We start from the raw sequence: 27,362 nt of genomic DNA, 5'->3' as shown, positions 1-27,362 counted from the left end.
GAAGGTGGCTCAAGGGATATTAAAGTTAATTTCTCAAGCACACAATTCAGGTCCCAGGAAGGAAGAACAGATTTTGAGGAGAGGGAGGTTGATGTGCAGGACACCTTTTAGGAACTGCTTGACCTGAAAGCATAAAGAAAGAGGTGAATTCACATGAAGGCAATCTGAGATGGCTAAAAAAAACAATTATTTTTATTTATTGGCATTTGATTATTGGGAAGGTCACTGGGCCAGTGAAAGCCCATTTTCAGTGGAGGCCCAGGGAGAAAAGCTCCAGGTTTAAAAACAGTTTAAAAACATACATTACAAATGAACATATCAAAAAATGAGAGTTGATACAATAACAAAAAATACAAACGAGAGTTGACACAATAAACAAAAAAAATAGTACAGAATAAAATATAAATTACATGAAAATTATACATTGTAGATAAAGGTAATAATAAAATTTCAGCAATGACTGAGGTCAAGTACAGGCCATAAGATCAATTAACCAACGCAAGCCAGGTCACATGTTTAAAGTATACTACAAATTTTGAACTCCAGGGTAAGCATGCAGACCAAGAGTTGAATATAGTGAGGAAGGTGTAATGTTTACATAGCTGTTAGAGTAGAAATACAGTTTAAGATGGGTGAAGTAGTTGTTGTTTTATAGGATTCAGTAAGACGATGAAGAGTTGTTATGGGGACTTAAGATGGGTAGAAAGGAGCAGAAGTATATTAAGGAATATCGGAAGAAGGGTTTGAGCAGTTACAGATCCAGTCAGAGAGGAGATGGTTTTGAAGGGCAGTTTTGAAAATGCTGGGGTTCTGCTGTAATCGGATGTTTGCAGGCAGCATTGGTCCATTTTTTAGCTATGATCCATGAGTACAGTAACTGTCCTGCAGGTAATTTAGGTTTAAGAACTTTGAGTAGCTGTTGTTCAGATCGCATGAGTCTCGAGGGGTTATAACGGGTGAGAAGAGAGTTGAGCACAGGGCAGTCTTGTGGTTTATAGATAAGTTTCAAGCCAGTGCAAGTTTTTAAGGCAATGCAATGGTGGGTGTTATGGTGGCTGTTTGTAGAAAATTTGGCTATCTTATTACAGCAAGTTTCCAATTTAGATTGCAAGGAGCACTAAGTTGGTAAGTAAAGATGCACCATAAGTTAGAGATAAAAGTAAGTATGATGTTGCTAGCATTTGTTTAATATGCAGGGAAAGGAACTTACTATGTCTATAGAGCAACCCTAACCTTTTTATGGTTCTTACTAATATTTTGGATATGCAAATCAAAATTTGAGATTTTCATTGATTACTCCTCCTAACAATTTAGTGTGGGTTACTAGATCGATTTTTGTGGAGTTAAGGGAGAATATGCTTAATTCAGCTTTGTTTACAGGGGATTGTCGCTTAGGTGCAAAAATAATGTGGATTTAAAGAAATGTGATTATTGTGAAGCCATGTTTCCACAGTGGAAAAAGCTGCTTGAGTGTTTTGCTGAAGTTTATGTAAGGTGGGTGCAGAACAGACTACAGTAGACCTGTCTGCATAATGGACAAGAGAGCCATGCAGGATGGCTTGGTGTAGCTTGTTAATAAAGATATTATAAAGAAGGGGGCATAAAATTGAGCCTTGAGGGACGTCTGTAGGGTTGTGAAAGAAAAGGGAAATGGAATTTTGCTATTTAACTGCGTGCTCTCTGTTAGAGAAATTTTGAGCCAGTAAGAGACTGGGGAGAAAGTCCTATATTGTTGAGCTGAGAGAGGAGGACTGAATGACAGACTGTATCAAATGCTTTAGCTAGATCTAAGAAAAGAGCGGACACAATGTATCCTGAGTTCGCAGCTTTGTTAACTGTGTCTAAGAAGAAGATTAGAGCAGTGGAGGTACTATGACCTGGGCGGAACCCATGTTGCGTTGGGGAGAGAATGTTGTTTTTCAGGAGATAGCCTAACAGTTGGTTTTGTACACATTTTTCAAGAATTTTACAGATAGGGGAAAGTACAGCAATTGGTCAAGAGTTGGAGATATCAGTTGAGGGGCCACCTTTATGAAGAAGAAGAAGAATGACTGCTTTTTTCAAAAGACTTGGGACATAGGATTCCTGGATTGATCTGTTAATCAGAATGCTGATGGGGTAGGCCACTGCATCAGCAATGATTTTAAGAAAATTAGCTGGAATTTTATCGTCTGCGATATAGCATGGTTTTAGTTTTAGGAGGAGTTTTTTGATAAGTGAGGTAGGGATGGGAGAGAGAGGCTAAATTCTGGGTAGGAGGGCTGTTGAGGACAATTTGATGGAGTCGTGTTAAGGCTTAGGGTTGCATGATACGTGGTATGTGGGGTAATGTGAGCATTTCTATGATTGGAAAGTTGTGGGGGAGGATGAAGGGAGGAGTTTGTAGGAACAGAATTATAAGGAAGAGGTAAGGAAAAGGTAGTAGTAATATTGGCAATGGTATCAATAAAGAAGGTATTAAAGGTATTGGCTATTTGTTCAGGAGGCATGTAAGGGTATGGGCTGGGAAAAGATCTGGTGCCAGGGGTTAAAAGATTATTGATTGCAGACCAGAACATTTTGGGGTTATTTTCTCTATATGTTTGCTGGTTATGATGGTACTGCTGTTTGTCTTTAGTAATGAGTTTTTTAGCTTGGTTTCGGAGCTGATTACAGTGAATGAGGTCAGAAGAATTTTTAGATTTAAGCCAGATTTTTCATGCTTTATCTCTAGAAGTCATAATTTGCTTAGTAGATTTTGTTAGCAAAGGAGCATTGTTACTTTTTATTCTTCTGGTTCTAGTGGGAGCTAGATTATCCAGTATATTAAGGAAGGTGTTACTGAAGTGAAGTAGAGTGTCATCTAATGGGAGAATTTTGGGAAATTTCCAATAAGGTTTGATAAGATGTTATTAAAAGTGAGGGGGTTAAATTTTGAAAGGTTCTGGACATGTTTAATATTATGGACTTTAATGATGACGGGGTAAGAAAGAACAGCTTAGGCTGGGAGATGGTTGCTAATAGAACTGGGCATGGTACCTGAATCTGTGTATTTACTGGAGTCAGAGACTAAGATCCAATCTAAGACGAAGCCTTCATTAGCTCTCTTACTGTACCTAGTGGTGGTAGAGATAAGACGGGTAAAGTGAAACAGATTTTTGCGGGTGGGTGATTTTTTGCAGGAAATGGTGGCCCAATCAATATTCACGTTACCAAGAATAACTGTTTCATTCTTTATGTTGTAGGAAATCTGGGAAACGATGTTTTCTAAAACTGTTATGTTACTTCCAGGGGGAATATATAGGACAATAACAGAAAGGAAATAAAGATGTCGGTATTTTGGAACGGAGGGACAGGTTCTTTAAAAGGAGAAATGTTGAAGGTACTGGGGTAGATGATGACAACGCCACCTCCTTTTTTGTTTGGTTTATCTGCTCTAATTGTGCTATAGTTAGGTGGGAGGAATTCAGAGGCTTGAATAAAAGGTTTTAACCAGGTTTCTGTAGCAGGTAGGATATTGGTTTTACTATGTGTTAGCCAGGCTTGCAGTTCTGCAGTTTTATTGCAGATACTTTGGAAGTTTAGAGGAAAAATGTAAAGACATTTGGGGCTTTTAGGGAAGGAAGCAAATGGGAAGGGGGTGGTACTGAAGGGCCCAGGATTTGGATGAATGTCTCCAGAAAAGATGAGGGAAAAAAGGATTCTGGAAAGTTGGAGTACGGACTGAGATAGTGTGGAGGTGGCACAGTGGGTGAGGAAGTTAATAGAGTTAAGTGTGAAAAGTAAGGAATGCTTAGTGGATAGGATGCATTTTGTTGAACAAGGGAGATAATTAGTATGATATAGGCTAGAGCTAATGTTGAAATAAGAAGACTGTTATCCCCTTTGGGAAAAACCATGTACCCATGAATTGCCACATAGATGGCAGTACACTAAACACTGAAAGCGTGATGAGAGACTTAGGGACACAGGTGGACAGTGGTCTCACCTTCGATAACCACATCGCCACAACAGTCAGGAAATCCTTCTATGTGGCACACCTTATCACTAAGGGCTATTCATCCAGAAAAAAAGAGGTCATTGTCCCACTGTACTCATCCCTCATTAGACCCATTATAGAGTACAATGCCCTGTTTGGTATGTACCTCAAAAAACATCAGCAACAGCTGGAAAGGCCGCAGAAATACCTCACTAAAAGAATCACAGGCCTAAAGCAGATGCCCTATGGTGACCATTTAAAAAAACTCCAGCTATACTCTGTGGCATATCGTCTACTCAGAGGCAATCTCTGCTTAACATACAGGGCCATGTCAAACCCTGAGCTGTTGGACATGCTCCACTTAAAGAAATCCCAATTCCTCAGAGAGCCACACGCTCCAGGGATCTAAACCTTGTCATCACAATGAACAAAACATGCTGGAGGGAGGTTCCTGACCCAGAGACTCCCCATACTCTGGAATAGACTGCCCATACATGTCAAGCAGAGCACCTCCTTGGCCCTCTTCAAAAGGAACCCTGACAATTGGATGGGAGATAGGAAATTCACCCCAGGGATCACGTCAGTCGCCCTGCTAGACAGGGGTCCAGGGAAGTAAATATTGTGGGAAGAAATATCCAGGGTATTGTCATGGCTAGGCTTGTATAGGTCCTAGGGTCGGATAGCCTAGTACCAACCTATGAACCTATGAAGTCCTAGATACTGAAAGTACAAATGGCCCTATTGCAAAGTCAGACAATTGCACCTAGTTTAGGCACGCCTTATGCTTGGTGTACTAGAACAGTTAAAACGTATTTAAGTCAGCAGAACAACTGAGCAGTATAAAAGTAGTTATATGAACAAATACACAGAGTAATTGCAAAGGATTTAGATTAATGAACAAACAACACTTACAATGCATGCACACATACGTTGGGGATGCTGAGCGCTCCGTATTCCTATGGATTAGGAATGAATTACCTTAATGGAACTGTATGCCATTCCGAAACTGAACAGTTCACACAAATATTGGAGGATAGAGGATATCTTAATCAGAATGGGATCCAATCCTCTCTTTTTGGTATCAAAAAGAAAATCTTCAAAAAAAAAAAAAAAAAATATATATATATATATATATATATATATATATATATAGAGAGAGAGAGGGGTCTACTTCAGAATGTCGACTTTCATATGGCCGACACCATATGATCGACATTCCGAAATACCAACATCCTGAAATAGTAACATTTACCTACCTGTAAACACAGTAAAACTGTGGTATGCAGGGGGGCAAGACCCCCTGCACCACCCACACCCCCTGCTACTTAAATATTCTCACTCCGAGATCGCACTACAGTGCAGGAAAGGGGAACCTCCCAGTCCCGCACTGTAGCGGGATCTCTGCCATCATTAGTCGGCCTTTCAAATGTTCACTCATATGGTGTCGGCCATATGAGTTTTGAACATTTGAAAGTTCGAACAAATGAAGGGCTCCCATATATATATATATATATATATATATATATATATATATATTATATGTATATGTATGTATATATATATATATATATATATATATATATATATATATATATATGTATATATATATATGTATATATATATATATATATATATATATATATATATATATATATATAGTTTTCTAGATGCAGATTTTTTAGCATCCTTTATTATCTGTAATATGTCCTCCCAGGGAATCAAAGGTTCATCACACATACCATGAGTTTGAGAGTTTTCATGTTTGGGTGAAATCACAGAGCACTTTTGCAGTGTGAGCAAGTCCATCCTGTGGGCCAATATGTGGAGTGTACCTTGGCTAGTTGGAAGAGATGGGAGAACTAACACTGACTGGACCAAAGGACTGTCTGGACCAAAGGGGGCCACAGGAGAGAATTCTCAGACAGCCCTTCTAATTCTGAGGACTTTTTGAATTAGGAGAAAAGCATGTTTCCTGGCAAGGGATCCTGGGGCAAAACATTCTGAGCTAACGGTGCACACTGGAGGCAAAAACACCTATCTCTGGGGTATCCCACTAATTGACAATCTATAGGATTGGGCCTCATTTTCCTGGAGAGCAACCATTCAGAACATAATGTACTACACATACTTGAAGTTTCTGAGCTCTAGGAAGATAAATAAATTATATCGCCTTTTCAGATCCAGAAAGAGGCAGGAGCAGAGCTCCTGGCTTCATTCCCAATGAAGGATATCTTCTATAGCACTTTTCAGGAGTACAGTATGGGCACATTCCGATACTTAAATGGACACTGTTTGGAATCTTAATGAAGCCCCTTCTAGATGAGAACCTAGGGAAGACGCTAGGAGGCCTAAGACTGAGTTAACTATAGCTACAGACTCAGGTCCTTTATGATGGGACTGTATGCAGGAGGATATTCAAAGAACCACTGCAGTCAGTGTTACAAGTGTTGGCCCAGCAGCGTCATCCTCCTGAATGACTTGGGTATCACAGACAAGGGCAAGACTGTGTGATGCTTCAAGGCATTCCTTGGTCTGTAAGCAGGCTTAGTGGCTTCTTCTGGTTGATAGGTGTTTACTAAGCTAACATCCACAAGGGCCTTTTTAAGCCTAGCCATGCAACTCTAATCTCTGACAAGTTCTGATACCATTGGCAAGTGTAAGCAGGGGCTTGGAAGATGAAATATTTACAAGCATGGGCCTGGCAGATGAACCATTTACAGGCTGTCTGTGTCCATTAGAGACACAGGTGCCAAACCAGGGATGAATTTCCTGTTCCCCGTCCAAGTCACACTTGAAATGAGTTAGGGAGGAACTCTGCTTCACACAGATGGGGGGCCTGTTCCAGAGATGGGGTAGTCTCTGGGATACATACCTGTCTCTCCAGCAGGACCTATTTATATCACAGGCAAGCTTTAAGTCTTTAGAATGGGTAATTCTGGTGCTGTTTGTTTTGTGGATATGCAGGAGGTCCAGGGTGGGGTCCGACAATGCCCTGTATGCCAAACATAGATCTCCCCTCAAAAGCCTGCAAGAAAAAGAATACAGGGGAAAGGAAATTGAGGCAGTCTGCATAAGACATTTTACTTACGTACGTATTCAATTAGTGAGGAACCTCTGAGGATGTCCCAATTGTTGGATATGCCTGGTTAGGTGCATACCAAAGGGGGCACTGTACTCAGTGATAGGTCTGATGAATGCCGAATACTGTGGAATAATGATTTCCTTGGACTTGGATGCCATACCTCTGTTTATAAGTTGTGCAACATAGAATGATTTCCTCACTACTGTAAGCACGTGATGGTCAAAGGTTAGATTACTGTCGATGAGTGTCCCTAAGTCACTGACTACTGGGTCAACTCTAAGGGGTGTGTTGTCAATATGATAGTTACCAGGGGTGGATGACTTCCCAAAGGATACTATTATGCATTTCTTGGCATCCAGTTTTCGTCCATGGCTCTGACACCAGTTTTTTGTCTGTGGCAGCCCTTCCTGGAGAACATCTGTGTCAGTGTGGGATTCAATGACTGCTCCTAATTTGCAAATTTAGTCAGCCAGAGAAGACTGACATTGGCCTTGACTTCAGAGAAATGCCATAAAGAAGCGGTCCAAGGACATCACTTTTGTGTCACTGTTAGACAGAGGCACAGTATACTAACCTCGAAAAAGGGCATAGCAAAATTCATTTAAAATGGGTGGCGAAAGCCAAACACACTCTGGCTAGGCTTATAAATGCCCTAGGGCAGATAGCCTAGTATGAACCTATGAACCTATGATCCCTGACAGACTCCACTTATGACTGGCCTCTTTGCAGAGGTGGACTCCCCAGTTCTAACTTCCTGGGTCCTGTCTGTGATCTTGATGGCTATCCACCGGGTGACATACGGGTTTGTACCTAACCTCTTGAATTTGCCAACAATGCCCGAGTAGGGTATTGTGTCAAATGCCTTGGCCAGGACAAGTTTGGCAATGTGAACCATTATGCCCTCATCCACTGCTTTGGTGACCTTCTCAAAGAAATCCACCAGTTTGAGTAGGCATGACCTGCCCTTGATGAAACCAAGCTCGGTTGGGTCCAGTGTCTGAAGGTTTACTATATCATTATTGACCACTTCCATGATAATTCTTTCCATGGCTTTACATATACAACTAGTGAGACTTATGGGTCTGTATATAAAACCAGTGAGACTTATGGGTATGTAGTTTCCAGGGTCTGTAGATGGCCCACCTTTGTGCACAGGGATGACTGTTGCTGATCTTCATTCATGAGGCATGAAGCATATTTGGAGGCTACAGTTAAATAGCAATTCCAGAGGGCTTGACAGGTCATGTTTCATACTATTTAGAAGGCATCCTGGGATATTATCTGGGCCCATTAATGCAGTGTTCTTGGCCTTAGAAAAAGCATTAAGGACCTTTCCCTAGTGATAGAAGGGGAATTCTATTTGATGGTATTTCATGAGGGAAGGTTGAGTGAGAGAGGGGTAAAGCTGGAGCTGAATTTATCGGCCAGTAGGTTTGTTATATCTTCTGGTGTAGTATGGCTGGCTTAATTTGCAATGAACTCTGCACACAACTGTGTATTGCCTTTGAGGTTCCAGACATAGCTAAAGAATGCCTTGTGGTTGTCCTTGGCCTGGAAGGCCAAATTTACTTCAAATTTGGCTTTGGTTGACTTTATTTGTCCTCTGAGTTGTTTGTTTAGTTAGATGAGAGTGCTTTTATCCTGCTGAGTGCTGCACCTCCTAAATTTTGCCAAGATTTTCTTCCTTCTGTTATACAGCCTACTGATTTTGCGATTCCACCATGGTGGCTTGTTTTTTGAGTTAGCTCTGTACTTCATTCTGGTGGGTACAGCTGCCTCTATGCAGCTATTAACATGTTTGTACAGGCTTTCTGTGAACAGTACTGCATAGGCAGCAGTGTTCTCAGGGCTTATGGGGGCTTGCAAATTTGCCAGGTTATCACTTAATAGCAGAAAGTTAGCCTTAGAGTGGTTCCTGAAAATTCCAGATCTAACTGGGGGTCTAGGTTTTATTTTTTACTTCAAAGGAGACCATTTTGTGGTCTGACCTTAGCAGGGAAGACATTATAGTAGGGGGTGTGCAGCACTCTCCCATATTAGTGAGGACCTGCTCCAGTATGGTTACACCCCTAGTTGGTGTACTGCCAATCTGATCCTGGGAGTTTACAAAATACAGGAATTTCTGTGCCTGTATATTTGGTGTCGTACAGGATTCCCAGTTAATAGTGAGGTAATTAAAGTCACTCATGACTATGGTATTGGGTTGGATGGTGAGTGTTTCCGATAAGTTTAAATACACTGTATGTGTTTCCTGTGTCATACAGGAGGACCTACAGCTTGCAAGGAAGTGGTATTGGATTTCGCCTATGGCGATTTGAGTGGCTTGTCTAAACGTGTGGAAGGCATTATAACCTTGCACTGTCTGTGTGCTGTCCACAGCTTTATACCATGTCTCAGTGACCACACAAACATCAGCCTTCTCTATGAAGAGAGCTTCTAGGTAGTGGAGTTTTTTGTGTAGACTTCTAGCATTGAGCAGTAATAACTTTAGATTTTCTTGGTTTTGATTTGCTATGTTGGAAGTATTTTCAGTTTGGCACTGCCTAAAAAAGGCACTATGGAGGAAGACAATGTTTTAGCTAATATCCAAAAGCCTAGAAGGGATAGGTGCAGACCATCCTTGGCAAAGCAGTTTGGTCTGTTGACCATCTCCTTCCATTCTGACAAATATTGCACCCCCTTAGAATGACACCAGAAACTAAGCCATAAAGTTAGTCATCTTTTGTTCATACTGTGGCATCATCCTTGGAGAAGGTAAAATGCTGCTCAATACTAGGCTCATAACAGCCTGAGATACATATTCTGAGATCTCCATGATATCTCTCTTCATTTAGTCTAGGAAAGTACATCTTAGGTCATTTACTCCAAACATAGACTATGACTGAGTCTTACTGGTACTTGTGGTCCAATGACCTGATTGCATGCATAAAGTGGCATATCCTAGCCCGCGATAAGCAACTGACCATGTCTCTCATTACTCAGCTTGGTGAGAGGGACATCAGTGTGACTCACGATGGAATCTCCAATGACCAGAATGTTGGACTGTGTGTTGGCTTGCCTTACAGGCTTAGACGTAGGGGCTCCAGGAGATGTGGCTCCATGTGTTGATGTGGGTGTTGTTTTGAAAGAGTGCATTTGGGACTGCTGAAGGTATTTGTTATGTGCACATCGTCTAACGGGTCTTTGGGGTTTAGGAAGGTTACATTTAAGTGCCTCAGCATATGAGGGTCTATATGTCTGCTTTGGATTGTGTGTGATGGATGCAGCGTGTGTACTGCTGACAACCTTATTAACATTAGGAGTACTTTTATGTGAGAGCTTTGCCTCCAGTGACATTGTGTAAATACATCTCTCACATACCATATCAGTTTGTTTGATAATTAATTGGTTGTCAGTAGACATGAGGCAATTTCTACATTACCTCAGGATGCCCACATCCACCAAGCTGGTAACAGAGATAGTGGGAAAGTTCATATCCATGGCAACAGGCCCTTTTTTTACTGATTAGACAGTTGGAGTGAGAATATAAAGCAATGTCAAGAGTATCCGGTTTGCATCTCTGGGGACAGTACTTCTCACTGCAAACTAGTTGTTGTGTGCAACTAGGAAGTAGTGAAACTTCAATCATGCTTTTACAGGAAAAATGTCACTCAAGGTGTCTGTGTCTGTACAGGGCACTGCCAAACACTTGGGGGGGAAACTAATACATAGATCCTGAAAATTTAAAAATGAAATATTTAGACAGATATTTTGAAGTTAGGAAGAAATCAAGCAGTACTTACTGAAAACAAAGAAATAGCGTATCATGAATGATGAAAAGAGGGGAGTTGTGTGAATGGCTAATGCATGGCTAGTACTAGTGCTGGTCTTATCACAGCTTCACTCTGCTGAAATACAATGCTCTTTGGCTTTTTCTCTCACCAGAAGCAAAACGTTAGCACCACTCCCAAGATAAGAACCAAGCCAAAACCTGTTTGGGGATCCACAGTCTTGTCCTAGATGATGCAGGGGTCTGTAAGCTTATTGCAGCCTTTTCCTGGTAGATGCCTTGAACAGCAACCAGACCAATCAGGAATGTCAAACACAGACACTCCCTGCCCAACCAGAAACAGTCAGGAATCAATGCAGTCTGCTCCTTCTCTCACCAGAAGTAGAATATAACCACAAATTCCAAGCTGTCACCTATGAAGCAAATATAATGCATTCTGGTGACCAATATTTTCCAGTAAATAATACCCCTGTGCTCCTTCTCTCACCAGGAGAAAACAGAAGCACTAATCCCAAGATGACTACTACTGAGAGGCAGAATGCTGGTCTTGCAATAGATGTTGAAAGGTAAGATGAAAAAAATTGGTTAATATACTAAGCACTGTAGTTAGATATGAAAAAGGGGGTAACTTAAGCTTTAGCTATGTAAGTGGAGAGCCATTAATTTTAAAAGAGCAAGACAGATTGAAAGGAGTGGGCACATTTGTATTCTGGTTCTATGGAATACAGTGGGATGGCCAATAAATTTAAATAGTTGAATTGGAGTGATTTCACAAAATGATAATTTTGTGCTTACTCACAACTGCCAATGAAAGGGGAGAGGGAAATAAATATGTGGTCAATTTAACATAAGGGGCAGGCAACTAGAAAGGCAGTTGTGTTTAAGAACACAATAGCAATAGGGTGAGAGAATGGAAAAAAATGATGTACGACTCACAAGAGACACAGCTGTGGTCTTTTTCCTAGTTTTAATATGCAATTAAAAGCAAAATACAAGTAAAACACAGTGTAAAGAAAACAAATCACTGTATACAAAACAGAAGAAAGCAATAAAGTAATATAAAATACAACAAAGCCAAAGGAAAATGAAGTTATGCACTCACCATAACATTCCATCTGTGTTGGCGATCTTCGTTCATTCTTGATAAATGGGACTTAGTTCCAATCTTCAGAACTGTCTCGGCAGTTATACAGCTCGCGCCATCCAAAAAAATCTTCAGCTAAGACTCTATCCACAATCCCCCTCTCTCCATTGCCTCAGATCGAGTTTGCAGATCATAGCAAGAATATACACAAGAATTATAAGCAGAAGCAATGTCCAAGGAAACAAGTCTATGGAAACCTAGGATAAGGGTTTGACCTCCCAGGAAATCTACAGGAGGGGGAAGGTGGGTGGGATGTCAAGAATGAATGAAGACCGACAACACATATGGAATGTTAAGGTGAGTACATAACCTCTTTATCTGATGTTGTCAATCTTAGTTTATTCTTGACAAATGGGACAGGGTTCCCAGCTACTTCAGACCCTGGGTGGCCTAAAGGAAAAATATTCCTGAGAACCACAGAGCTAAAGGATGCTCTTCCCCTGGAGACCACATCCAATTTGTAATGAGTGATAAAGGTATGAGGAGTAGCCCAAGTTGCAGCTGCACAAATTTCGTCCATAGAAGCTTCTGAATGAAAAACTGCTGATGTGGCAACTGATCTGGTTGAATACACTTTAACAGGTGCAGGTAACTTTTGGTTATGTGCATAAATAAAGGTAACACAATCTCTCAGACATTTAGATAAGGTCACTTTTGATAGCTTGTCACACCACTGGACCAGAAAAGGAAACTAACAATTGGGCTGATTTGCTAGACTCTTTAGCCCTGTTCACGTAAAAACGCAGTTGCCTGTGTACATCCAGTAAGTGTAAGCAATATTCACCTTTGTAGGAAAATTTGGGGAAGAAAACTGATAATTCAATAATTTGATTACTATTGGATTCAGAGATCACCTTAGGAAGAAAGGAAGGGTTAGTTCTCAATGACACCCTATCTATATGAAAAATTATATACAGGGTTTTTTTGCACCTAATGTCTAGATCTCTGAAACTCTTCTGGTGGAAGTGATGGCTACTAGAAAAAGAGTTTTCCAGGAAAGGAATCTAAGACGGCAAATGACCGCTGGTTCAAAAGGAGGTAGTACTAAAGATTGCAAAACCAAGGTTAGATCAAACAGAGGTAAGGGATCTTTGAATGTAGGTTTTAGATGTAAGGCACCTTTCAGAAAGACCTTGCACAGGCGATGGGAAATTAAAGAACAGTTGTCATACTTGTTGTGAAAATTAGAAATAGCTCCTAACTGAACTCTAATGGTGGAAGCAGACACTCCTTGATTAAAAAGGGCAGCTAAAAATTCCAAAACTTTTTTAACAGCTGCTGGAAAGGGGTCTAAATTATTTACAGAAGCCCAAATTGAAAATCTCTTCCAGGTAGGTACTAGGCTATCGGCCCAAGGGCCTAAGTAAGCCTAGCCAACAAGGTTCCCTGGCTTATGCCACCCAAGAAAGTTACTGGAACATAGTCTCCTGGTGGAAGGTCTATGGGAAGCCAGAAGAATTTCTTGTACACGGGAAGGCATATTATTCTGCCTAGTGACTATCGGAATTGGAGGAACCAAGCTGTGAGCTTGAGAGGGCATAGACTGGGATGCACCAATCCCTTAGGGTGAGACAGCAGGTCTGGAACTGGGTCCAGAATCCATGGATGGTGAATCAAGTGAAGCCAAAGAAAAGGGAACCAAATTTGCCTAGCCCAGAAGGGGGCAATGAGAATCCCTTTGCTTTGCAACCTTTGGGCTTTCTTTAGGTAGAGAAGTATGAGGGGAAATGGTGAAAGGCATAAAGAAGACCAGAGAGCTGATCGAGAAACAGAGGGTCTCTTAGGGACTCCCCCTGAGGGAGGATTAGGGCAAAGTAGCTACTGCACTTGTTGGTTAGGGAGGCAAAGAGAATGCAGCAAGGCTGGCCCCATCAGGGGAAGATTTCCTTTGCCACTTTGGGATTGAGAGACCACTCGTGAGGCAGTAGAATGCATCTTATATCAGCTTGTCCGCTATCATGTTGGAACTCCCCAGGAAACTAGTCGCCAAAAGAAAGTGGTTGGAAGATATCGCCCACTGCCACACTGGTCAAAGAGGGTAGGATTTGGTTCAACCTTGTTTGTTGATGTACCAAACCACTGATATGTTGTCTGACAGGATCATAACTTCTCCCAAAGGAACAGCAGATTGAAAGGCTTGCAACACTAGGAGCACTACTCACATCTCTAGGACATTGATGTGCAAGTTGGCCTCTTGTGGAGACCAAGTGCCTAGGACTGTTCTTCCCAGATAGTGCTCCACCCCAATCTAGGAGGTGATCGTGGTCCCCATGGCCTTGGGTTGAGGGGAAACAAAGGGACGGCTGATTAGGATTTCTTCTGACTGCATCTACCAGCATAGATTGTTTTTGCAATGTCCTAGATTGGGTGAGTCATTGGATGAGATGGGATGGATCATTTGAAGGCCAGAAGCCATTGAAGTATCCTCATGTGAAGTCACACCAAGGGAACCAGGGTGATGGCCACTGCCATAGATCCAAGGGTTTAAAGGATAAGTAGAGCAGGCACTCTGTTTTTTACTAAAATGAGCTGTACTTCAGACCTTATCTTCTGAAGCCTGTGAAAGGGTAGAGAAACTATACAGGCAACTGTGTTGAGGCAGGCTTCTATGAATTCTAGGTCCTGAGTGGGAGACAGCTGTGACTTCTCTTTATTGACTGTTATGTCCAGGGCACTGAACAAGTGTATGATGAAGTCTGTGGCTTGAAGCAGTAGATGCCTGGTAGGGGCGGTGAGGAGCCAGTTCTCTAGACAAAGAAACACCTGGAATCTGTGTAGTCTCACATGAGCCATGACTGCTGCCATGCATTTGGTGAACACTGTGGGGGCTGTGGTGAGGCCAAAGGGCAGTGCTCTAAACTGACAAAGACTGGCCTCTAGCCATAACTGGAGATACCTTCTTGAGCGTGTGTCCATCTTTATGTGGTTATACACATCTTGAAGGTCTATAGAGCACATCCAATCATTTTCTCCTAGAATGGGGAGAAGAGATTGAACTGTGACCATCTGGAATTGTGTCTGCTGAACAAACTTGTTCAGAAGGCTGAGGTCCAATACCAGCCTGCAGTCCCCCATCTTCATCACTAAAAAGAACCTGGAATAAAATCTGAATCCTTTCTGGTCCGGCGGGACATCCTGGATAACTCTTTTTTTTCTAGCAGCTTTTGAACCTTTATGGCTGCTTGATCCCTCTGATTGGGTGGAACATCGGGGATTTTTCTCAGTGATCTTGGAAAAAGTGTGAAGGTGATGTGATAGCCTCTGGTAATGATTCTCTGCACCCAAGTATCGGAGGTTATTTGTCACCAGGCTGTCGAGTGCAGTGATAGTCTTCCCTGACTGCTTTCAGGAGGCGCTGGTAGAGCTATCCAGAGAAAGAGTCGCTAGAACTTTTAGTTATGTACTTACCATAACTTCGGATGTATGGGATCCATCTCGCCTACATTCATAACTGATGGGCTCGGAGCCGATCCATCGGCTCCGACTCGGCCAACTAGTACACTAGAACGAAGTCTCTTATTGGCTGGGCTACCCTCTATCCCAGGATGCACCACACCTGCTTCCCCAGATCTTGTTTGTTCGCTTTCATACTTACATGCAAACACAGAAAAAATAGTAGTTACTACAACCAACTAAAGTTCTTCAAGAGAAGATCTCCAAATGGAACTACATCTCCTCTAAATCCCAATGGAAGGGGGAAGGAGGGTGGGTACGTATGAATGTGGAGATGGATCCCATACATCCGAAGTTATGGTAAGTACATAACTAAAAGATGTAATGGGATCCTATCTCGCCTACATTCATAACTGATGGGACAGCGTCCCTAGCACCTAAATCCTGGGTGGCTCATTGGAAAACACTCCTGAGAACTGTGGAACCAAAGGAAGCCCTGCCTCGAGAAACCACATCTAGTTTGTAATGAGAAATGAAAGTGTGCGGAGAAGTCCAGGTAGCCACAGCACAAATATCATCTATTGATAATTTGGAGTGAAAAGCTACAGAAGTAGCCACTGCCCTGGTAGAATGAGCCTTGACTGGAAAGGGAAGCTCTTTGTTAGCCTGTGAATAAATGAAAGAGATGCAATCTTTAATCCATTTAGCTATGGAGGTTTTAGCTACTGGTTGACCCAATTTGTTTATTGCAAAGGAAACAAACAGTTGATTTGATTTCCGCGTCTGAGCGGTTCTATTCAAATAAAACTGCAGTTGTCTATGGACGTCCAATTGATGAAGAATATATTCTGCGTTATTAGAAAACTCGGGAAAAAATACAGGGAGCTCTAGAGTCTGTTGAATACAGAAAGAAGAAGCTACCTTTGGTAAAAAGGAGGGATTTAATTTCAGGGACACTCTATGTTTGTGAAATATCAAATAAGGAGGATCAGAACAAAGAGCTTGAAGTTCTGAAACCCGCCTGGCCGAAGTTATGGCCACTAAAAAGGCAGTTTTCCAGGACAGAAATTTCAAATCGCAGGTAGCAGCTGGTTCGAAAGGGCGGGCAGTTAAGGCAGCAAGAACCATATTTAGGTCCCAAGGGGGGACAGGGTGAGATATTGGGGGCCTAAGGAGCCATGCTCCTTTAAGGAAAGACTTACAAAGTTTGTGAGACATCAATGAAGGTTCAAAAGAAGCATGGAAATTAGAGATAGCCGCTAGCTGAACCTTAATCGTGGAAACTGAAGAGCCCAAATGAAAAAGAGAGGCCAAGAAATTCAAAACCTCCGATACTGGGGCAGTAAGGGGGTCTATACCTCGTTGCTGAGCCCAGAAGGCGAACCTTTTCCATTTGCTGGAATAGAGTTTGACAGTGGAAGGTTTGTGAGAAGACAATATGTGGATCACCTCCGGAGAGAGGGAATTGTCTCGGATTAAGGATGGAAGCGGAGTAACCATGCCGCCAACCTCAAGGACCTGAGAGACGGGTGAAACTGTCCTGACTGATGAGTCAACAGGTCCGGCACTGGATCCAAAAACCATGGACCTTCTATCGCATGCCTCTGTAGGAAGGGAAACCAAACCTGACGAGGCCAGTGCGGGGCAATCAAAATCATTTCGCTCTCCAGGTAAATGGCCTTCTGTATCACCCTCGGCAGGAGGGGAACCGGAGGGAAGGCATAAAGAAGACCGGGGGGGCCAAATGTGGGTCAGAGCGTCCCTGGGAATCTGTCCCTGAGAGGGGATCAGAGTGAAGAACTCTCTGCACTTCGCATTGTGGGGGCTGGCAAACAAGTCGCAGCGAGGGAGACCCCATTTGGCGAAGATTTTCGCAGCCACTCTTTGGTTGAGGGACCACTCGTGGGGTAACAGAATGGTCCTGCTTAGTCTGTCCGCAATCACATTGGATTTCCCCGGTATGTGCGTTGCCATTAGAAAGCGGTTAGTAGCTACCGCCCAGTGCCAAAGTCTCATGGCTTCTCTGCACAGTGGGTATGACCTGGTTCCACCTTGCTTGTTTATATACCAAACCACCGACATGTTGTCGGATAGGATAGCAATCGGACCTTGCGGGAGAGCGTGATGGAGAGCTTGTAGTACCAAGAGTACCGCTCTCATCTCCAGAATATTGATATGCAAATGTGCTTCCTGGAGTTGCCATGTGCCTTGGACCGACCTGTCCAGGTAATGATCCCCCCACCCTACCTGGGAGGCGTCCGTGGTCACAGTGGCAACGGGGTATTGAGGAATAAAGGGTCGCCCCTGGTCGAGATTGGATCGGAGGAGCCACCAACGCAGATCCCGACGGCAACTCTCCGTGATCATGACTAAATGGTTCAAGGGGAGTTCCTGATAGGACCATTGAACCGACAGAAGCCATTGCAGAATTCGCATGTGGAGTCTGGCTAAGGGGACTAGGAGTATAGTTGATGCCATCGAGCCCAACAGTTGTAGGATCAGATGGGCCGGAGCTCTTGATAGGGGGAGACAGGATCTGACTTGGTTTTGCAAAACCTGAATTCTTGCTGCCGGTAAGAAGGCGCGCATCCTTTTTGTATCTAACTCTGCGCCTATAAAAGTAATACGCTGAGATGGCTGTAGTACAGATTTTTGCCAATTGAACGTAATTCCCAAGAAACGGCCCAAGGTGACCGTGGCCTTGAGCGCCTGAAATAGTAGATGCTCGGAGGTGGCAGTAAGGAGCCAGTCGTCTAGATAAGGAAACACTTGGAATCCTAGACTCCTCAGGTGAGCAGTCACCACTGCCAGACACTTGGTGAACACCCTGGGGGCTGTGGTGAGACCAAAGGGCAGTGCTCGGAACTGGAAATGACTGACTCCCAGGCGGAAGCGTAAATGTCTCCTGGACTCTTGACCTATCAGAATGTGATAGTAAGCGTCCTGGAGATCTATGGAGCACATCCATGCATCCTTCTCCAACAGTGGGAGAATGGATTGAAGGGTGACCATTCGGAATTTGGACTTTTCCACAAAACGATTCAATGAACTGAGGTCCAAAATGGGCCTGAAGTCCCCTGTCTTTTTTGGCACCAAAAATAATCTTGAGTAAGTTCCAGATCCGATCTGGTCGGTGGGGACAGGCTGGATGACTCCTTTTTCTAGCAGCTTTGAAATCTCTATTGCTGCCTGATCCCGCTGACTGGGTGGCACATCCGGGATTTCCCTTAAGGGAAGGGGGGGCTTGATGAAGGGGATGAGATAGCCTCCGGTTATAATCCGGAGCACCCACTGATCGCTGGTTATAGCTTCCCAAGCTTGTGGGTGTTCCGCAAAACGACCCCCGACTGGCTCCGGAGCTGCACAGTCGGGCAACAACTCAGGGACGCTGAGTGTAGGAAGAACCACGAAAGGAATCGCGGTGTCCAGAGTTACGGGGGCCTCTGCCGCCTCTGGGGCAGCGTCTTCCTGAATTCCCCCCCCCCCGCCTCTGGAGGGGGAATCACTGGGTGGAGTAGGGAAAGACCTCTGAGTTTTTCTGAACCACATTTTCCCTCCTCTCTGGACCTTGGGGTAAGGCCTAGAGGGAGCGGAAAAGCAGGCCCCAATGGCAGTCAAGGTCTTGCCCTCCTGCTCGCACCGAGTTAGTGTGTCCTTCACCTTGGGTCCAAACAAAGATGACCCATCAAAGGGGGTGTCGGCGAAGGAAGACTTGAAGGCCTCCACAAATGAACACAAGCGTAACCAGGCGTGTCTCCTGAGGGCAACGCCTGTTCCCGCTGCTCTACTCGCCCCTTCGGCCGCATACGAAATGAGCCTCATGGACGAGTTTACGATGGAAAATAAGGTAGTCATCTGGGCGCCAACAGTGGGGGCTAGCGCCTCAGGTAGATTACCAGTGAGGGAGTCACTTAGCTCTTTAAGGAGGTCCCTTTGGAGCCTGGTAAAATGACATAAATAATTCAGCGACCGTAAAGTAAAGGCCGCTGAAGAAAGGGTACGCTTGCACCTATCCATGCTCCTGGAATCCTTATTAGGAGGGTGGATAGACGTTGAAGCCTCTGCCACGTCCTGCTGTGTGGCAGATGCCACCACCATAGCATCTACGGGAACACCTTTAGTCAGAAATTCCTTCTGGGGGGGGGCTGAAAGAAATTTATTAGGTCTCGCAGGCACCGGTTCCACAGAGTCAGGGTGTTCCCAAGCCCTTCGAGAAACCAAATCAAGGAGTTCATCGAAGGGCGGAGACACCCAGGAGGCGGAGGGCTGGGCCCCGAAGGCCTTGAGGAAGACTGACTCCTCAGCGGAAGGGGTTTTGGCCTGCCAATCTCCTCTCTGTCTCAGAATCTCAAGGATATCTGAGAAAGAGACATCATCCGAAGATGATTTAGGGGACCCTTCCGCGTCATCGAGGTCAGTGTCCGATGTGACAGACTCATCTTGGGAGTCCATGTGCTTCCTCTTGCACAATTTCTTCCGTGGGGGCTCGTCCAAAGCAGTTTCGGACGGACCCCCTGGAAGAAGGGAACCCCCGATGGGGGTATCCTCAGGCCCTGGGGCCCCGCTGCCAGGGGACTGCAACACGGCAGAAGCACCAGTCTCCAGGTCTAGGGACGGTGAGGTGGAAGCCTGCTGAGCCGGCAAGGGCATGGCCAGCGCGCTCCTCATGGCCTCAAAGGCCGGACCTCCAGACTCCATGGAGATCACTGGTCTAGAGGCCACGATGGCACTAGGGATTCCGGCAGCCGATGCTCCGAGGGGAAGACTAGGTACCGAGGCACCCAGTCCCAAGGTGTTCCCCTCGGGCCCGGCTGAGGAAGTCCCAGTACCAAACCCTGAACCCGAGGACAGGGTAGGAACCATAGTCGGTGCCGATAGACCTCGAAGGGGTCTCGGTTCCGACCGTACGGCTCCGCCTTGCTCCACCGTCACCGACTCCAACGGCTCCGAGGAGGTTGGAGGAGGAATCGAGTGTTTCGGAGGGGGGATCGGCTCCGAAGCCAACTGGGCCGGAGCCGAGACCATTTGAGCAAAATCTGGAGACTGGAAAAGCCTCTGAATAACCCTATCCAAATCCGAATCCGACAGTTTTGAGGATTTAGAGGAGGTAGACAAAGGGCGAGACGACTTTCCTCTCGGCTCCGACAATGTAGGGGACCGGCTCCAAAAAGGCTCCAACACTATCGGCGCCGGATCCGCCACAGCATGAATAACAATCGGCGCCGAAGGAGCTTTCTTCGGAGCCGAGGGGGAAGAGTCTGAGCTGCACACCTCCACCGGCTCCGAAACCATCGGAACCGATGGAGGTGATTCGCCTCTCGATACTCCAACCTGCGGCTCCGAAACTAATGGAGCCGAGGAAAGAGGCATCGAGGCAGACCCTTCGACCCTCGGCCCCGAAGTCAGTGGAGCCGAGAAAGAAGAGGTCGACTTATGCTTCTTGGCAGTCGGTTGCAACGGACTTGTCGGAGCCGACGACCTTTTCTTTTTAGAGGCAGTAGGAGAAGAATCCAAGGCTTCCTCGAAAGAGGGCTTAATAAGACCCTTCAAGATCAATTTATTTTTTCGCTCTTGAAGAACCCTAGAGGAAAAAGCATGACACACACTACATGTCTCCTGTAAATGTTTAGGTCCTAAACAATACACACATATAGAGTGACTGTCCGTAATAGACATTTTGAAATTGCACCTAGTGCATTTTTTGAACCCTGACTTTTGCTCTTTGGACATGTCTGTCAGGAAATAAGGCAGTGTCTAAATACCAAAAACTTAGCGCCAAACTGCAGAGCGTGAAAAAACAATGGCACGAGCTCTCCAGAGAGAGATTTACCTCACAAGAGAAAACACAGTAAGAACACAACAACGGGCAAAGGCCCTCTAACTTAAACGGGCTTTGTCCGGAGAAAAAAAATGACACAGGCTTCAATAAGTAGGGCAAAGGCCCTCTAACTTAAACGGGCCTTGCCCGACAGCGATAAAGAAGTATCAGAGTAGTCAATCACACACACACAATAATTACAAAATTCCAAAAATACACAAAAATACACAAAATAGCCGTTAAAACAGCTGTTGTATTAATTTCTGAAGAAACCCCAAGGTCAAAGACCAGTAAAAGGTAAAAAAAGAGACCACTTAGCTCCAGCCAAGTCGAGACCACGTCCAGCTTGTAAAGCGGCAAACGAGATCTGGGGAAGCAGGTGTGGTGCATCCTGGGATAGAGGGTAGCCCAGCCAATAAGAGACTTCGTTCTAGTGTACTAGTTGGCCGAGTCGGAGCCGATGGATCAGCTCCGAGCCCATCAGTTATGAATGTAGGCGAGATAGGATCCCATTACATCCCTGGTTTCAAAGGCCACCTCTGCCTCGTGGTCAGCGTGTTTCATCTGAGCTCCCCCCTCTGCCCCGAGGGGAGCAGCCGCCATGTGTGTCCTGGAAAGGCCCCTGGGACTTTTTGAATCACATCTTTCCACTCCTCTGACTCCTGAAGTAGGATCACTGAGGAGTAGAAAAATGAATGCCCACAGCAGACAGGGTGTCTTTCCATCCTTCTCACACCTGGCTAGGGTATTCTTCACCTTGAGGCTGGAAAAAGATGATCAGTCAAAAGTAGCATTGATGAAGGAAGACTTGAAGGGCTCCACAAATTCACACAAGCGTAGTCAGGCATGGCATCTTATGGTAATGCTGGAACCCGCTGCTCTGGTCATGCCTTCGGCTGCATGTGCAATGAGCCACATGACTCCAGGGTGGCTAGCTGAGAGGTGACCTTGTCCTACACCTTGTCACACACTGCTCCTGTAAAAGTATCTGATAATTCTTTAATCAGATCTCTCTGGAATCTAGTAAAATGTGCCATGACGTTCAAAGACCTGAGTGCGAAGGTTGATGAAGTGTAGACCTGCTTTCCAAATCTGTCCATCATCCTAGACTCCTGGTTAGGAGGATGGACAACAGAACTCTCATCGGAGAGTTTTTTCTTGGTGGCAGTCGCCACCAGCATGGCATCTACTGCTAAACCCTTGGCCCAATATTGGTGGTCCTCAGGAGGTGATAAAACTTTGTCCTGTCTCTGGGGAATAGGCTCTATGGAGTCAGGGGCCTTCCAAGCCCACTGTGCGATCAGCTTAATAAGACTGTCGGTGGCTGGGGTCACCCAGAAAGTAGATGGTCAAGCACCAAAGGCTTGCAAGTACACAGACTACTCTGAGGTCGGGTCTTGTGGCTTCCAGTAACCCCTCTGCTTGAGGATCTCTAGGATGTCTCCAAAGGAGACATCGTCAGGGGGTGAATGGGGGGAACCTTCCCCTTCATTGAAATCCATGTCATCTGTGACAGATTCTTTTGAGGAATCTATGTGCTTCCTCTTGCACGTCTTCTTATGTGGGGGGTACTTCAGTGGGGATCTCTAAGGAAGACTCTGTAGAATAGGGGCCTTGCACAGGAGTAAGTTGAAGCATCGATGATCGCTGTCCTGTCGTGGAAATTGGTGTCATCCCTGGACTAGAAGATATGGTAATGTGACACTCCAATGCAGGAGGAACCAGATGAGAGCTTGCACAGGCTAAAGCTCTCTCCACAACCTGGAAGGCAGGACCCCCAAGGAGGGGTGGAAGCCCGGAACCAAGAAAGATCCCCTTGGAACCGGGATCACACCCTGCCCTGAGAGTCCACCCTCTGAAGCAGGAGCCAGGGAAGGACCCACAATCGACAAAGTCCAGAGAGCCAAGGTCAGCTCAGCATAAAAAAACAGCAGCCGATCCAAGACCCTCGGCACTGGCAGTGGAATCTCTGCCCTGAAAATCTGTCAGTTCCAAGGAGGGAACCTAAGAACTCTGCGCAACATCTGGTGCTGAGGTAGTGCAGCACCATAACAGCTAGTACTGGGGGGATCGAAGTGCTCAGCTCAAGTGGAAGTCAAAGTAGGAGACAGTGAAGGAGTCCTTAGAGAAGATACTCCAACTCCAGGAGACAGAGAGATGCCTGAGAAAGGGCAAGGATACCTCTGGCCGCCAACAGCTAATCCCCCGATCTCATGACATCTACCTCCGAGAGACTCCTGGAGGATCGAACAGACAATCCTGAAGGGGACTCAGGTTGTTCCAGAAACAGACTGGGCAAATGGCCCTTAAAAGGGTATTAGGAAGGTGAACACCTCGTCCTGGGAAAAAGATTTGGATCTGGTTTCTGCACTGAGGGGTGGGCATAGCCTGCGGAGGCATCACTGGAGAAGTCGGCACCAAACCGGAAACTAAATATGGCGGTGCCGATGCTGGTGCCGAAGGCACCGTAGTGACAGTAGTCGGTGCTGAGGATTCTTTAAGTTGCAGTTTCGGTACCTTTGCTTTCGGTTCCCTGGAGGTAGTTGGAACCGTAGCCTTATGTTTTAGTAGAGAATCCAAACCCACACAGCTGAGAAATATACGATATATATATATATATATATATATATATATATATATATAAATAAAATCTCTAGTGAAAAATAAGAAGATATGGGAAATTTTAAGACTCAGCTGAGAGCATCGGCTGATGTGTCTTACTGACAGAGTGGCAAATGAGATCTGGCATAATGAAGAGAGGGGGATTGTGGGTAGAGTCTTAGCTTGAGAGTTTTTTGGCTGGCATGAGCTGTATTACACCCGAGCTGGTTCCGAAGATCGGAACTGAGTCCCATTCGTCAAGAATGAACGAAAACTGGCATCAGATCTAACTTTTCCCTCACAGCATGTTATGGCAGAGCAATGAATAGGAAGATGAAAAGGGACTGAAGTCAGAAAGGATCATCAAGGTCCTCCACCAAGGTGAGTGCTTGTTTTTTTTCTTCAAGAAGTCACCCACTTATGTCTTACATGGCTGGATGAAGAGAATGCCCCCCTTGAAAAGGCATCCAGGATGGAATTTCTGAGCCCCTACTTAAGGGGGGACAGGTTCAGCTAGGGAATGCATTCTTAATTACTTATTCTGTTGGAGGAATGATTGCAGGCTCAGCTCCATTCTTCCCAGAGACAGAGAGAGATATCAAGGATGTTCCTAGGGTCAAGAATACAGGCCAAAGGTCAGTCTAACAGAAAACTTCATGAGCCTCAAAATTTCACTTAATGGGGAGTATCACAGAGAATCTGTAAGGTGGGAAAGAGTCAATATCACTATATATTTTGGAGATAATGGCTTCCGTACTCCCTCTGGGCTAATCATCACCAGCCAAAGTAGAGGACAATTAAGAACTTGAGCTTCCTCTATTTGGCAGTACGCTTAATACTTATGAGGACAACAGAGACATTTCTGAAAATTATTTACTTGTAGGAAGGCTTGGCCAAGTCCTAACCTGTGTCTCTCAGCACTTCTAAAGGCATCCGAGCAGATATATATGGCAGAATGTGGGACCTTCTTTCTAGTGTCCACAGGAAGATCTATTAACTGCTGCCATTCTCATGGAAAACAATGTTACAGATGATTCCTATGTAGGTCTTAGTTTGCTTGTTATTTTGTGGTCAAACAGACATTTACATGATATGCTCTTGGGCAATGAACATGGAACTTTTCACCAACATACATCAGGACAGAGATATGAAATGTGAGAATGGCAGAAAAATAAGGTTAGGCTCAATGGCCAAGTTTCACTGCATCACAGCATGTGCTAGCACTGCTTGCATGCATCCTCAAATGTAGGAGTTTCTGAAACAAGAAATGCTAAATTGTAAACTGGAAGATTACCCCATCTGATGAGTCATGAAAGAGAAGCCACAACGGCAGCAGATATGTTAGCTACATCATAGTGTACTGACCATAACACACATACACTTTAAATTCTTTGTGGTGGAAGGGATATACAACTCCCATACAGTACTTTGCACATTAATGGTCATTCAAAGTACTGATTTTTCCTTCGCTTTTGTTTTAAAAAAATCTTGCTTTAAGGATGTTATCTTAATGAAAATCAGTCTGAAAAACTAAATTTTAATTGTTTATATTACAACAGTAGCACCACTGACATTATAGTGTAACACTTAATTTTACTTGTTTATATTACAGCAGTAGCACCACTGACATTATAGTGTAACACTAAATTTTATTTGTTGATATTACAGCAGTAGCACCACTGACATTATAGTGTAACAGTGAGAAGTTGTCCTGTTCGATTCTCAGCTAGAGCGTCTTCTGTGTGGAGACATACGTGAATGGGCGTACCTTCGTTGAAGGTTGTGCGTCAGGGCCGGCAACTCGGCACGTAAAAATCTACTGCCAATCATTAGCGGACCGGAGTTCCGCTGTGGTGACCCCTTACCGGGAAAAGCCGAAAGAGATAACAACAACTAAATTTTATTTGTTGATATTACAGCCGTAGTACCACTGACATTATAGTCTAACACTACGTTTTATTTGTTGATATTACAGTAGTAGCACCACTGACATTATAGTGTAACACTAAATTTTGTTTATATTACATCCGTAGCACCACTGACATTATAGTCTAACACTACGTTTTATTTGTTGATATTACAGCAGTAGCACCACTGACATTATAGCTTAACACTAAATTTTATTTGTTTATATTACAGCAGTAGCACCACTGACATTACAGTGTAACAATAAATTTTGTTTATATTACAGCAGTAGCACCACTGACATTATAGTGTAACAATAAATTTTGTTTATATTACAGCAGTAGCACCACTGACGTTATAGTGTAACAATAAATTTTGTTTATATTACAGCAGTAGCACCACTGACATTATAGTGTAGCACTGAATGTTATTTGTTTACTTTACAAAAGTAGCACCACTGACATTATAGTGTAGTTTTGCATGACCTGATTGCACTAGACAACACAAGGTCGTGGTATGGAACACCACCACAAAATAAAATATTTCTGGCAAGAATAATGTCCTTAAAATTCATTTAATCATGTGTGAAACGTCTGTATACTAATCCACAGGTCTTCCTTTGCTGCTACCTTTTCTTGCACAGTGCTAATTATGCCACACGAAAAATGGCTGCTAAAAAATCATTACTAGTTACATACCAAAAAACAATAAAGGAATGAACGCCAAGGAGATGTGCTCATTTCAGACATTTTCCTGATGAAAATGACATTTTATTTATTTTACTTTATTTTTGTTTACTGGAATATAGCACTGATCAAAACTGTCCAATTGGAGGCTCAGCCCAGGTTACAAACATAGCAGTAATAACAAAGCTGGGTAAATTATAAAGTACAAGTAAACAGAACAGAAACAAGCATAAACACCATAGGAAGTGTACATACTCAAACACAAAGTGTTCAACAAATTCTTCTTGGATCTCAATGCAATGCCAGCACCTGAAAATCAGTTAGAGACAGCACATTAACTAAGCATTCCTGAATCATATCTTCCAGTGGTATTCATGCTGCAGTGAACAGGCTGACCATGAAGAAAATCAAAATATGCAAATATGAAAAACCTCAGGCCATGAAATTAAAGCCAAAACAATCTCAATAGTAAAAAGAATATGTTGTGGATATTTAGCCACTAGCGTAGGTTCATTTATATATTAATATGTCACTTTTGTGGAAATTGGGCCAATAGCGTAGGTTCATTTATATAATATGTCACTTTTATACAAGTATACCAACATGGAAATCAAAGTTAGGCAACTACCTTGCAGACAGTAATTTGTCTGAGAGAGGATGACAGAAACACTAAGGAATATTAAGTGCTGTATATTGGACAGTGACACCATTTATATGTATGACATCGGATAACTTTGTGGTAACACCACAACTTAACTTAAAGTGCATACCAACTTTTGCATCTCTAATAAATTGCAGGGTAAGCAGCAAAAGGTAACAAAAAATGACATCATACTACCTTTGTTTTTGCAGAAACCACAATGACTACATTTTCAATCCTTATTCCAAAAGCTCCATCTTCATAATAACCAGGCTCTAAATCAATCAATATAAGTGAGTCAATCAGTATTTGGATATGGTGAACAAATGTTTGATAACTGAGAATAAAGTAAACCTAGGTATCTGA

At 43.9% G+C, this 27,362-nt stretch overlaps 1 protein-coding gene across 1 annotated transcript in view; it reads right to left on the bottom strand.

Moving 5' to 3' along the window:
• The window catches only part of XPNPEP1 (X-prolyl aminopeptidase 1), a 1,046,907-nt gene that overhangs the window by 119,407 nt on the left and 900,138 nt on the right, over positions 1–27,362 (bottom strand). Inside the window, exon 17 of the mRNA XM_044055946.1 lies at positions 27,195–27,271. Within this exon, the coding sequence (XP_043911881.1) occupies positions 27,195–27,271 (77 nt within the window). The remainder of the gene's footprint in view (positions 1–27,194; positions 27,272–27,362) is intronic.

Source organism: Protopterus annectens, chromosome 14.part0 (genome assembly GCF_019279795.1).
Source record: "Protopterus annectens isolate FY-2018-M chromosome 14.part0, PAN1.0, whole genome shotgun sequence".
Taxonomy (NCBI): Eukaryota; Metazoa; Chordata; order Ceratodontiformes; family Protopteridae; genus Protopterus; species Protopterus annectens.
This window is presented reverse-complemented; position numbering and strand designations above follow the sequence as displayed.